General features: G+C 41.8%; 1 protein-coding gene across 2 annotated transcripts in view; it reads left to right on the top strand.

The window, feature by feature from the left end:
* LOC126416299 (vacuolar protein sorting-associated protein 16 homolog) overlaps window positions 1–13,385 on the top strand; it is a 209,857-nt gene that overhangs the window by 174,919 nt on the left and 21,553 nt on the right. For both annotated transcript variants that reach the window (XM_050083958.1, XM_050083957.1), the window contains one exon: window positions 455–699. In XM_050083958.1, the coding sequence (XP_049939915.1) occupies window positions 455–699 (245 nt within the window). The remainder of the gene's footprint in view (window positions 1–454; window positions 700–13,385) is intronic.

Below are 13,385 nucleotides of genomic sequence, written 5' to 3'. Positions count from 1 at the left end.
GTGAAGTCTTTGCTAGTGTATAATGCAAGCCATTCAGGGCACAGATGTAGCAAACATCCACATAAAAAGCCATATACAAGCTGCAGCAGAGTTTGTTTATAACATGCCTGTTTTCATGGGTGATTGTGCCTCTTAGCCTGTACCAATGTCGGTACTGTAATAGAAATAAGGGAAGAGTTAAAAAGTGCTGTTAAGATGAATTAATGGGGTAGTTAACAGAAAAATGTAGGACATGCTGATCAGTAGCTGAAATGAGAATAACCATGGGCATATGTTGTAGTTTTGAGAATTACAGTATAGGACTTTAAAGAATTAAGTTATCTAGGAAGCATGACCGGTCAAGATATTGTTTGTAAATTTGTAAAATGGGCACATTCCACATTGTATTTGTAAACTGTGCATTTCTTATGATCTCTCAATTTCAGCATTAGTAGTAATATAGCTGATGTTACAGAACCAGTCACGAGATGCATCACTGGAAGCTGCTCAAGATGCATACCGAAGGGCACGTAATGACTTTGGTGCCAGCCTTTGTGAGGAGCAGCTGCGTCTCTCTAGATATCAGCGACAACTGGAAGAAAAAATGGGCACCAAGTTTGCAGGTGCCTCACTTCGAGACACGGTGTACAGGTTGTTGATGTTGTCAGAAGTCAAGTTGGCTGACAAGCTACGCACTGAGTATAAAGTCTCTGATCGCACGTATGTTCACAATATATTCTTTTATTTTATGCTCTCTAGTGCTGGTTAAATAGTATTTTCCTATACACTTGAAACAGTGTAAAAGGGCCATGTCAAAATTTTTCAGCAGCATTGACATAGAACAACTCAGAAATAAAATAATGTTAAATGTTGGTACCACACGCCACAAAGGTGTTGATTCAGTATATTTCACTGAAATAACGGGAACAGTGAAAAACTACAAGGCATAACAAACAAGTCGTATTCCAAAATATATTTCTCATGGCTTGATTTTGTATGATTATAAAAATGTCTGAAATGTAGAAGATACCTGTCTTCCCTTTTCAGTGTGCTGTCAGAATTTGGTTTCATCTCTCTTGAGATGACACACTGGGTGTCCAACAACATCATTGATGCAGCAACACATTAATACTTGAGGACATCTGTTGCCGAGAACCCTTATAAATTATGTTCAAGATAAGAGTGGTCTCCTCTGTAAGCCCTACTTGATTTTCCGTTTTTCCATTTACCCACTCTTTTGATCACATGACAGATATAATTAATTGTCACAGCTTCAGTTGTTGCTTGGTGCTTGAAACAGCTGTGAGTGTCTTTTCACCATTCTCCAAGTTATCTGAGTAAAGTTTGCCACATTCTCTGAATAAAAGCATCTGTATAGCTTAAACTACATCCGTAATTGTTCACTTAAGATGATTTGTAAAGTTGTCTTCCCAAACTCCAGTATTCTTGCAAAAGATAGTGTCACAAGTTGATAATGACACAGTAGTCCAATAATGATGTCTTGTCTGGTTGTGATTTTTATCCATGGGCTTTTTGTACAATATGTAAAATGAGTATGAATTTGATTTTAAGAGCACGTGAATGCACAGGGTGCCTATTCTCTATATATATTGTAATTCGAGAATATTTTCTGTGACCAAATATTCAAATTATTGACAAGGGCCAGCTTTTCACCTTTGATGTACTGTATAATGTGATTTACACGTCAAGTGGACTCCTAATGTTGAATTGACTGGGGTATGAATTATTTTAAATGAACATTGTTTCATTAAGTGGTGTGCCTGTTGGTTGTCATATTTACTCACAGTTGCAGAAGAAAGCCAGAAGGATGGAGCAACAAAGGTCTATGCTTGAAAAATTCAGCAGAGTAGATACTAAGGAAATGTAACTATGACACAATGCTCTATAATTCTATGCTACTAATGTCTAACCTGGTTCATGATTCTGTGTGATGGTGCACAGCCACAGCTGCTGGTTGCCTTTCTAATGGATTCCAAGGACAACATAAATTTGATCTTCAATATTTTGCATAATTATTGAATTATTTTGGCATAATCCACTCATTAAGAGATGCAGCCTTTTGGTAAAGGTTTAACACATTAAGACAAACACTATGTTAGAAAGTGTGTGTGTGTGTGTTTTGAGGTAGTGTAGCTCAACATGTGTAAATACTCAGACCATATTCAGTCTTGAGAATGAGAGCATTTAGTGAATTGCAGATTGCAGTAAACTTCACATAATTTCAAATGTTTATGAAACTTTTTCTTACCCCCCACCTCCCGACAGAATGACGATGAGAAATGAGTTTATTGCATACACATTTTTGCTGTTCATGGACTAAAACTGCTACAATAAATTTTAAGTTATTAATTCTTTACTACTAACTCATTTTGCAGACAGTGTCCACATATGTACCTCGAAAACTGTATCATTGTATGACACCTAGTTCAGGACATATGGCATCAGAAAACATTGTGATGCATGACAAACTAGCTTTTGCTTAAAACAGGTATATTCATCCAGTGTTTGATAGTGAGAGCACTTAGTCACTTCTAATCAACTCTAAACATAATTTCAAACCTTTTCTAAACTTTTTCTCTCTTGCAAGCTTAATGTCAGATATTTAACACATTAACTCATTTGTAACGTAATCAGGAGTTTGAAACTGTTTTGCACATGGGAGTGGAATCTTCTTTAAAGAATCAGTGGTTTACTTGTTTGCACTAAGACATTATTATACCACACAGCCACTAAGACATTATTATATCCCTAAGACACTATTATACCACCATGATGTATACCACTAATTGAATGAAAATACAGTGTTAGGTTTTACTCTATGAAGGGTGCTCCCTTCACCTCTTTTCTCATGAAGACAGGACTTTGTAGTTGTTTCCTTGAGTAGTTCGTGTTCAGTGACTACTGAGCATTAAGTGACACTCTTTTTAACTCGGCTTGCTGTCTCTGATATTCCAAAGTAGCAGTGTCAAGGAAAATTAATTACTTTCTTGAACACAACCAAGGATTGAATACAAAGCTGAGAGAGCTATTGATATTTTGCCACAGAATGATTCATTGGTAACGTCAGCGTGCCTATTCATGCGATCTGAAATTGTTTGACTTCTTCTTAATTAAAATTCACAGGTCATGGTGTACAACTTTGACTGAACAGCAAATGGGGAATGAAGTTGGCTATGTCATTTTCAAAGAGTCAGCCTGGCATTCATTTTAGTGAAATCATAGAAAACATGCATCCTAATGTGTATGTGTTTCATTGAACACCACTCCTCCTGAATTTGTTCACCAAGACCATAGGAAAGGTATGAGAGGGTAGCACTTACATCGTTTTTAAAACAAAAAGAATGTGGAATCCTTAACATCCCTAAGGGATATGGATTAGCACAATCCAGAAATGATTCTTTTTTTTTAAAGTTGGAAAATGGCAAAAGAGTAATGGGGAGGCTTGCAAAAGTGTAATTCCCAATGCATTACAATAGATACAGCTAGTGTAATACTAATAAAATGTCAAAATATCTCTTTCAGTGTGACCGCAGATTTAAAACAGTGGATGTACTTAATTGGTAAATGTGAGATTTATTAATTATGGCTAATTTTTTTCATTGTTATTCCTCCCCCCCTTTCCACTCCTGCAGCCGGCCATAATTTCCTCTGCTATACCAAACTTATCATCTCAGAGTAGCATTTGCATTCTACATCCTCAACTATTTGTTGCATGTGTTTCAGTCTCTGCTTTGCTCTACACTTTTTACGCTCTACAGCTGCCTCTGGTACCATGGAAGTTATTCCCTGAGCCTACCACATTTCCTATCTACCACTCCCTTCTTCTTGCCATTGTTTTCCATGTGTTCCTTTCTTTGTCAATTCTGCAGAGAACCTTGTCATTCCTCATGTTATCAGACCACATAATTTTCAACATTCTTGTGTAGCACCAATTCTGAGGTGCTTTGATTCTCTTCTGTTCTGGTTTCCCATAGTCCACAATCAACTACTGTACAATTCTGTGCTCCAAATGTAAATTCTAAGAAGTTTCCTCTTCAGATTAAGGCCTATGTTTGATACTAATAGACTTCTCTTGGTCAGGAATGTCCTTTTTGCTTGTGCTAGTCTGCTTTTTATGTCCTGTAGTTCCATCTGTTGTTGGTTATTTTACTTGCACAGTAGCAAAATTCTTTAACTTCGTCTACTTCATAATCACCAATTTTGATGTTACATTTCTCACTACTTTCATTTCCACTGCTCCTCATTACTTTTGTTTTTCTTCAGTTTGCTTTCAGACCATATTCTGCACTCATTCGACAATCCATTCTGTTCAAGAGATCCTGTAATTCTTCTTCATCTTCACCGAGAATAGCAATGCCATCAGTAAATCTTATCATTGATATCCTTTCACACAGAATTTTAATACCTCTTCTGAACCTTTATTTTATTTCTGTCATTGCTTCTTTGATGTATAGATCAAACAGTAGGGGTGGATTACTTTAGCCCTGTCATAACAGCCTTTTTAATCTGAGCACTTTGTTGTTAGTCTTCATTTCTCAATGGAACGTTGCTTCTTCTACATATTGTATAGGGTGTCCAAAATTAAATTTCCAGTTTCAAAACACAGTAGAAATAAAACCACTGTTCAGAATATGCACAACAACAGATGTGCGGCACACAGCTGTTCCTCAGTTTGCATCTGAGATGCACAATGTGACGGGCTACATGAAGGGTTGCATGCTGCTGATGAAATTCTTTTACAAGAACAGTGGCCAATGACAGTGACTGTGTTCTAGTAGCCCTGCAGAAGTTCTGGACACTCAAGAGTATGAAAAAATGCTTTGGTGTGATGTCTGTAAGGGTGCGGAGAAAATGATTACAAAATTCAAAAAGACAGTTTCTTTTGAAGTGCAGTGTGGCAGAGTGAGGAAAGTAGTTGATCTGACACCCCCTACCCCAGGAGGCTAGCTGCTCTTTGGTGGGTTTGTGCTTGACTACCATGGGGCTCCAACATTTGTAGCATCTTTTCCCTTCCATGCTGCACGTCTATACTCTTGCTCTTCTTTTTCCCCTCCCTTGCGGAAGATGTCTGGGATGTTTCAGGAAATGTGTTCTACATTTTCAGTAGTCAATATCAGAACAGTCCCTCTAGTGCTTTTTGTTCCTTTTTTTCTTTCTTCATTCTCCTTCTCCTATCCTTCCTCTACTTCGGCATTTGAGGTTCCTCTTTTTCTTCTTCCTCCCTGTGTGCTCCTGAAGGCCAGCCCATGCATCTGATGTGTGACAGATGACTGCGTAATGCATGATTCCCAGCCCTTGGTTGACAGGTAGGATTCACACGTAATCCCCCCCTCCTCCCCCCCCCCCCCCCCCTCCTCACCGTAAGGACCAGGCCCAGGGAGGGGTGATTGCCTGAGGTGCTAGCTTCCCAAATTGCCAATTGGTTTATCTGTCAGATATTCAGGAGGTTTCACCTCAGGTGTGAACAGTCACCTAGGGCACGTTTGCCCCCTTCTGAGGCCCCCCCCCCACCCCCACCCCCAGTTGGAAGGAGCGTGCCATCGGAGACGTGGGGATTTTCTTGCTATGAGCCAATCACCTTCTTTACAGTCAATTTCTACAAAATGTAAATGGAGTGAGGCTAATGATTCAGAGACCCTCCCAACTACCTCACAGTTCCTCATGGTTTCACGTACTGAAGGTGGTCAGACCTTTGCTACAGTCAACCCATTTATTATTCCGAAAGTTGTTGATGCAATTGCTGGCTCTGTGAAATCGTGCTCTTGTTTACGCATTGGTACTTTGCTTCTGGTTTTCAAGCACAACAACTGCCTGCAGCTTTGCTCCTCTATGGCTGTCCTGTTTGTGTAGAAGCCCATCAAATGCAGAATTCTTCGTATGGCATTATTTACACTAGGCTGCTCAATGGTCTGACCGAGGCAGAAATCCAAATGTACTTCCCAGATCAGGGCGTCATTGCAGTCCATGGGGCAGTGAAAAAGGTAGAAGCATCCTTAGTGCCCGCACGAACTCTTTTTCTCACTTTTGATATAGTGCTGCTTCCATCAAAGATCAAAGCAAGTTATGAAGTTATAACAGTCCGACTGTACATTCCAAACATGATGCGCTGCTACCAGTGTCATCATTCCAATTACACTTGAATATCCTGTCGACACCCAGCCAAATGTGTAAACTGTAGTAGGGATGCTCATGAGGGTGATTGTCTGCCTCCTTCTGCCCGCAGTATCAACTGCAATGGCGACCATGTCGCCACCTCTCAAGATTGTCTCATGTATCTAGATGAGCGGGTTGTCTAGGAGATCCGGGTGAAGGAAAAAATGCCTTACCCGGTTGCTCGCAAGTTGTTGGCTAGTCGCAGACCCTGCGTTCTACCATCTGGCACTTACAGTACTGTTCTTGTTATATTTTGCTCCATGAAGGACATGGCCATGCAGTCATGCGACCTCAAATTCAGCACTGCAGTTGTAAAATTGGCCAGTGTCATGGTAGCATCCCCATCTCCTCCTCCAGCTGTGCAACAAGCCACTAAACTTTCACCACAAGGGGCAAAGTCACCAGCTACGCAACCGGCAGGACGGAAAGAACAAAAGGAATACTCCCGCAAAGACTTCCTATGTCCCTCCAGCCAACAAACATCTGGGGTCTTCCTCTGTCAAATGCAAAGGCTCCAAGAAATCAAACAAAGACAAACGGTCTTCTTCTTCTCTGACTCTGAGATCCTCTTCAGCAGTGTCACCATGTGATACCCTCACCCAGCTGACCTCTATGTTGCTGATGTGCACTGCCAACCATTTTTGTGCCCTGGGCTCTGCAGATTGGCAGAGGGAGAATGCCAAAGCCTCTGTAGATCTCATGGAGCAGGATTCTCCAGCCTCTGTGCCCTGTAGCAGTGAGTCTTTGAGGACTGCCATTCAGCAGCCACCGAGGTGACACCCCTTCAGTTTTTCCCTCCTCCCCTTCCCTGATCCTGACTCACCTCCAACGGAATGTTTGCAGCCTTCGATCCACAAAGAGGACTCGAGGCTGTTCTTAGAATCACAGCATTCACTTGTTCTCTGCCTCCAGGAACCTAACGTGTGTCCTCACGCTCACTTTGAGCCCTCGCATTTCTTCCCCATCCACTTTGGCCTTCCCCCTGAGGATGGCATTCCACATTATGAGGGAGTCATGCTGCCCATCTGGGATGACGTTCATAATCAGCCCATTCTCTGACTGACTGGCTACAATCTGTTCCAGTCTGCATTTTCCTTCTTCACTTGACCTTTTGTCTTACACCAGGGCAGACTTTCTCCAGCTTATTGGGCAGTTCCCTCACCCCTTTCTGCTGCTCAGTGACTTTAATGCACACCATCCCCATTGGGGTTGTCCCAGAACCTGTCCCAGAGGTGCCCTCTTGGCTGATCTTCCCAATCAACTTAACCTCATCTGCATTAACATGCAAGCACCCAGGGGGATGAGTGGTCCGTTGTGTCTGACATGTACTTGAGTGACCATTTTCCGTGTGCTATCTGTTTGTTGACTTCTACTCCTCGTATGTGCACACCCAAATGGCAGCTTTCTCAGGCTGACTGGAGGCTTCTCTCCTCGCTGGCAACCTTTGACGAACAACATTTCCCCAATTGTGATGACCAGGTAGAAAGTCTTACAAACATTATCCTTACCTCCACAGAATGTTCAATTCCTTGCACTTCCTCTTTACCTCACTGTGCCCTGGTATCTTAGTGGACTGAGGCATGCCATGTCACAATTCGTGCACTGAAACATGCTCTCCGCATTTTTAACTGTCATCGTATGATGACAAACTGCATTTGTTGTTAACAGTTGCGTGCACAGTGTAGTCGCATTCTTTGGAATAAAAAAGCTAGCTGGATTTCACTTAGTAGTTCTTTTAACAGTTCCACTCCCTCGTCAGTCACTTGGTCCAACCTCCGATGATACTCTGGGACCAAGGTCCATTCCCCAATTTCCAGCACCTTATGCCGCTATTTTGCAGAGATTTCAAGCTCCTCCCACTATCACCCTGCCCTCCTCCATTGGAAATGAGTGCTCCCTTTACTATGAGGGAGCTATATCATGATCTCACTTCATCACGATGCTCTGACCCAGGGCCGTACATTGTTCACATTCAGATGTTGCAGAACCCTTGTTTTGGGGCAAGCACTTTCTCCATACGTACAATCGCATGGGGGGGGGGGGGGGGGGGAGTTCACATTTCCCGGATGCAAGTGTGAAGCCACTGTTATACCCATACTTAAGCCCGGCAAGGACAAACACCTTCCTTCTAGCTACCATCTCATTTCTCTCACCAGCTGTGTTTGTAAGGTTATGAAACATATGATTCATGCCCAGCTGCTATGGTGGCTCGAGTCTCGCAATTTACTAACCACTGCACAGTGTGGATTTCAGGCACAGCATTGTGCAGTTGACCAACTACTGACATTGTCCACCCATGTCATGAATGGTTTTCTGTGCGGAAATATCATACTGTGGCTGTGGTTTTCGATTTGGAGAAAGCCAGACACCTGCTGCAGGACTGGTATCCTCTGTACTCTCTACATGTGGGGCTCCCATGGATGCATGTCCCTTTTCCTTCGGGCATTTTTAAGAGACCAAGTTTTCAAGGTATGTGCGGTTTCTACCTGTGTGTGCTGTACTTCATCCATCCCTTAGTGCAACGGGTCCAAGAAAGCTGTCACTTGCTCACTCTTGATGGAGCCACTGCGATGTTATGTCAGTTCCTGATCACATCGGTTTGATGTGAAACGAGGCCACTGATGCTGCCGCCAAGGCTGGAGTCCTCGTACCTTGGCCCGCTAGTTCTCCCATTCCCTCCAATGATCTCTGTGTTATCTCTCAGCAGGTGGTGTCACTTCGGCATCACCCGGTCCTCCCTTCAAGGGAGGTGGGGAATTGAGCATCTCTCAGCAGCTTGAATGACCTCCTCTCTGCCCTCTCGCCATGAGATCATTTTAGCTAGGTTGCGTATTGGGCACTGTCTTTTTAGCCATTGCCATTTGTTGAGTGGTGCTCCCCCACCACTTTGTGCTCATTGCCCTCAATCTATGACGGTTCGCCATGTCCTGATGGAATGCCCTTTTTTTAACCACTTACATTCTCATTTATGTTTGTCATCTGAGTTATCGGCCACTTTAGCGAATGATGCTCGGGCTGTTGACTGCCTTTCACTTTTTATCCACCATAGCAATATGACAAAGGACATTTTATCTTTTGTTCAGGACCTCTGTTTCTCTATGATGTATTTATAGATCTTTCTCCACCTCCTTGTTAGTAGCTGCCTTTCCTTCTGTTGATTGGGCTTAATGTGTAGTCATTTTTAACTCCTTTTTCATCTTTGTGTTCTATGGTTCTGTCATGGGTGCATATGACCCTAGTTGTTCTTGCTCCCTACAACAAAATAAACAAACAGTTGATCCAACATCTGTTGAAGATGTGGCCATTGCAGATGGAACCATGTGGTGGTTTGCAAATATGCAGTGCACGAGGAATCCCCTGAATGTTGGACGTGCCTGTGAGCACATTGCATAAAATCCTATGAAACATCCTACGTTGCTATCCATACAAGGTCACCTGTGTTCAAGAGTTACTCCCTCTTGATCTGCCAACAAGACAGACATTTGCTTCGGAATTTCTTGCTCACATGAAAGTGTACAGTGAATGGCCGTGGAACATCCTATGGACAGACAAAGCTCATTTCCATCTCCAGTGACATGTCAGTGTGCTGAATTGCAGGATATAGGCAATGGAAAATCTGCACGCACATCAGCCAGTACCACTTCATTCTGCAGAAGTGACTCTGTGGTGCAGGTTGTGGCACCAATTTCTGTGGGGTCATATTTTTTCAAAGAGAGAAGTCCTTCCTGCCCTTTTATCTGTACTGTCGCTGGTAGGCACCATGAGAGTCTTGTTGAGATTTACACTTATTACTAACACTGTTCCATAATCACTAGACAGACTGATGATGAACAAGATGTACAGTATCTCATGGTCCAAGAGTAGTCCTGGTTCAAAGTGGTCATTGTTGTTACAAGGCGGCCAGCTTAATATGCAGATCATACAGAGCACCAGTGGGAACTGCTGTTCCTGGTGGAGCATCTGCTTATATCAGTTAGATCGGCCACAGTATCCTGCCAGCTGATGCAGTGATCGCCTCGAGGGCATGGCTTCTTTCTGGAGCTTGTCTTGGGGTGGACACTCGCAGATCACAGTGCCATCAGTAGTGCAGGTGGAAAGTATGAATTGATTTGGGATAGTTGTGATAACTCCATCTCACTGTCCAAGTCAGTCTTTTGTGCACCAGCGTTATTCCAAAACTTCGGCAATGTGAATGCATGGGTCAGGTCATTTTTATGTAGTGTGATGCTCTTTGCACATTGCACTGCCAGAGAAGTGGCTGCTGCAGAGGTATTTCAGAAATGTTAGAGTTATAAACCGTCATTCCTCTACGGCCGGCCACCCATATCACCTGATTGTAATCCATGTGCCTCCTGGTAGTGGGATTATCTTAAAGATGTTTCCAGTGCTCCAATTATGAACATAGCTGAATTGAAGGCATACATTACATGACACATTCTGAGCATGTCCCTCGAGACACTTGGATCTGACATGGAACATGCACATGAAATGACCAGTTTTCGTTCTTATCCACATTCGTTTATTTTAATCATTGTTAGGGTGCTAATAACGTCCCATAAGATCCCCAAACCACACACACACACACACACACACACACACACACACACACGGAACATGATGTTTCTGAATTTCAACTTGTGGCAGAAAACAGTAGATAGCAAATTGAATATGTCTTGCACCATTCTTGTGACTATTAGAAACCGATGTCGTTTTGCTTGTTACACGGTTTTTGTTTACATGACAATTAAAATCCAATGTCATTTTGCTTTTTATGCAGTTTTTGGCTCTGGAAGAATTAAAAACAGATGAAATTTTGTTTTTCATGTTGTTTTTGGCCTCAGGACAATTAAAAACAAAATCTTTCCGGCCAATTTCATATGACCTTGCTGTGGTGGATGGGCTTACCTGACTAGTAGTGCCACATATGTTGACTGCCAAACTTGTGCTGTCATGCACATTGACTGTACGGCTGGTGAATATGCAACTCAAACCATAGCCGTCATATTGCAATTTATCTGTCACTTGTAGCCAACCCCATTTATGAGAAGACGCTTACAGTGCCATCTATTGGAACATTTTTGTTAATTTTTTTGTCCGTGGCATTTCTCCTGTGCAATAATATGCTGTTCAAATTTGGCATTATTCTGAGCAGTTGTTCTCTTTCTACAGCATATTGAACCTGAAACTGGAACTGTAATTATGGACACCATGTATATTATCTGTCTTTCCCTATTGCTTTATCCTATTTTTCTGAGAAATTCAAACATCTTGCACTGTTTTACATTGTCAAAAGCTTTATCAGTGTTGACAAATCCTATGCTTGTGCCTTGCTTTTTCTTTGGTCTTGCTTCCATTATCGAGGGAAATGGCAGGACTGCCTCACTGGTGCCTTTACCTTTCCTAAAGCCAAACAGATTTTCATCTAACAGATCTTCAATTTTCTTTTTAATTCCTTTATGTATTATTATTGTCATCAACTTGGATGCATAAAGAGCTGATTTTGCAATTGTGCTTTCATTTATCAGCTCTTGCTGTCTTTGGAATTGTGGAATTGTGTCAGTAATATTTTTTTGTTTTTTCAGTCTCACAGATTCTGCTCACCAGTTAGAACACTAGTTTGGTTGCCACTCCCTCCAATGATTTTAGAAATTCCTGTGGAATGTTATCTATCACTTGTGCCTTATTTGAACAGCTCTTTCAAATTCAGACTCTCATAATGGACCCCGTATCTCTTCCACATCACTCTGGGTTCTTCTTCTATCACATAGAGGTCTTAAGTGCACTCTTTCCAGATATTCACTCTCTTTGCATTTTACAATGGAATTCTCTTTGCACTCTTAATCTTGCCACCCTTGCGTGTAATTTCATCAAATGTTGTTTTGAGTTCTCTATATGCTGAGCCAGTCCTTCCGACAATCATTTCTTTTGTATTTCTTCACATTTTTCCTGCAGCCAGTTCACCTTGGCTTCCCCGCATTTTCTATTTATTTTGCTTTTAAGTGATTGCTCTATTCCCGTCTTTTTGTGAACATTTTTTTACTTCATGCTTTCGTTGATCAATTGAAGTATTTCTCCTGTGCCCAAGTTTTCTTCAAAGCTACCCTTCTAATGCCTATGTTTGGATTTCCAACATCTGTGGTAGCTCTTTTGAGATATGTACACTCTTTTTCAGCTGAACTGTCCACTGTTTTATTCCTTATCACAGTATCAACATCTTGCATGAACTTCAAATGTGTCTCATTTTTTCTCAGTACTTATTTCCAACTTCCTTCCACAGTGATTCTCTTAAACCTCAGCCTGCTGTTCACCATTACTAAATTGTAATCTGAGTCTATATCAGCATGAGCAGCAGGCAATCCAGTATTTAATTTCAGAATCTCTGCCTGATCGTGATGTAATTCAGCTGGAATTTTTCTGTGTCTCTGGGCTTTTCCCTGTATATCTCCTCTTGCTGTGATTCTTGAACAGAGTATTCCATTTCCTGTCTGAAATTTATTGCAGAACTCAATTAGTCTTTCTCCTCTCTCATTCCTACTACCAAGCCCATAATCTCCTGTAACCCTTTCTGCTACTCCTTCCCCTACAACCACTTTCCAACCCCCCATCATTATTGGATTTTCATTTCCCATTATGTATTGAAGTGCCCATTCAATATCCTCATTTACTTTCTCTGTCTCATTATCTTCTATTTGCAACATCAGCATTCCTATTGGCATTGGTTTGCTCTCAGTTGTAATGAGAATGACCCAATACTGAACTGTTCACAATAATTCTCTCTCCTGTATCTTCCTATTCACAACAAATCTTACTCCACTCATACCATTTTCTGCTGCTGCTGATATTACCCTATATTTGGCATTCTGTAAATCCTTATCTTCTTTCCATTTCAGTTCACTGACCCCCCCTATAACTAGATTGAGCCTTAGCATTTCCATTTTCAGATTTTCCAGCTTCCCTAGCTCACTGAAACTTCTGACATCACATGTCGCAACTAATAGAACGTTGCTCTTTTTGTTGGTTATTCCATCTTTTTCTCATGGTCCACTCCCTTTGGAAATTCCCTCCTGCAGATCCAATTGGGGACTAAACCAGAGTCTTTTGCCAGTGGACATGACAATATTTCACTTACAGGCCACATTTCCTGTGGACACATCTTATTTGTCTTTAATATAGTGGTTTCCATTGCTTCTGCACCCTCACGCCATTGGTCATTGCAGATGCATCTGCCTTTT

Source organism: Schistocerca serialis, chromosome 8 (genome assembly GCF_023864345.2).
Source record: "Schistocerca serialis cubense isolate TAMUIC-IGC-003099 chromosome 8, iqSchSeri2.2, whole genome shotgun sequence".
Lineage (NCBI taxonomy): Eukaryota > Metazoa > Arthropoda > Insecta > Orthoptera > Acrididae > Schistocerca > Schistocerca serialis.
The sequence above is the reverse complement of the archived record's forward strand: the minus strand, read 5'-3'. Positions and strand labels throughout refer to the sequence as shown.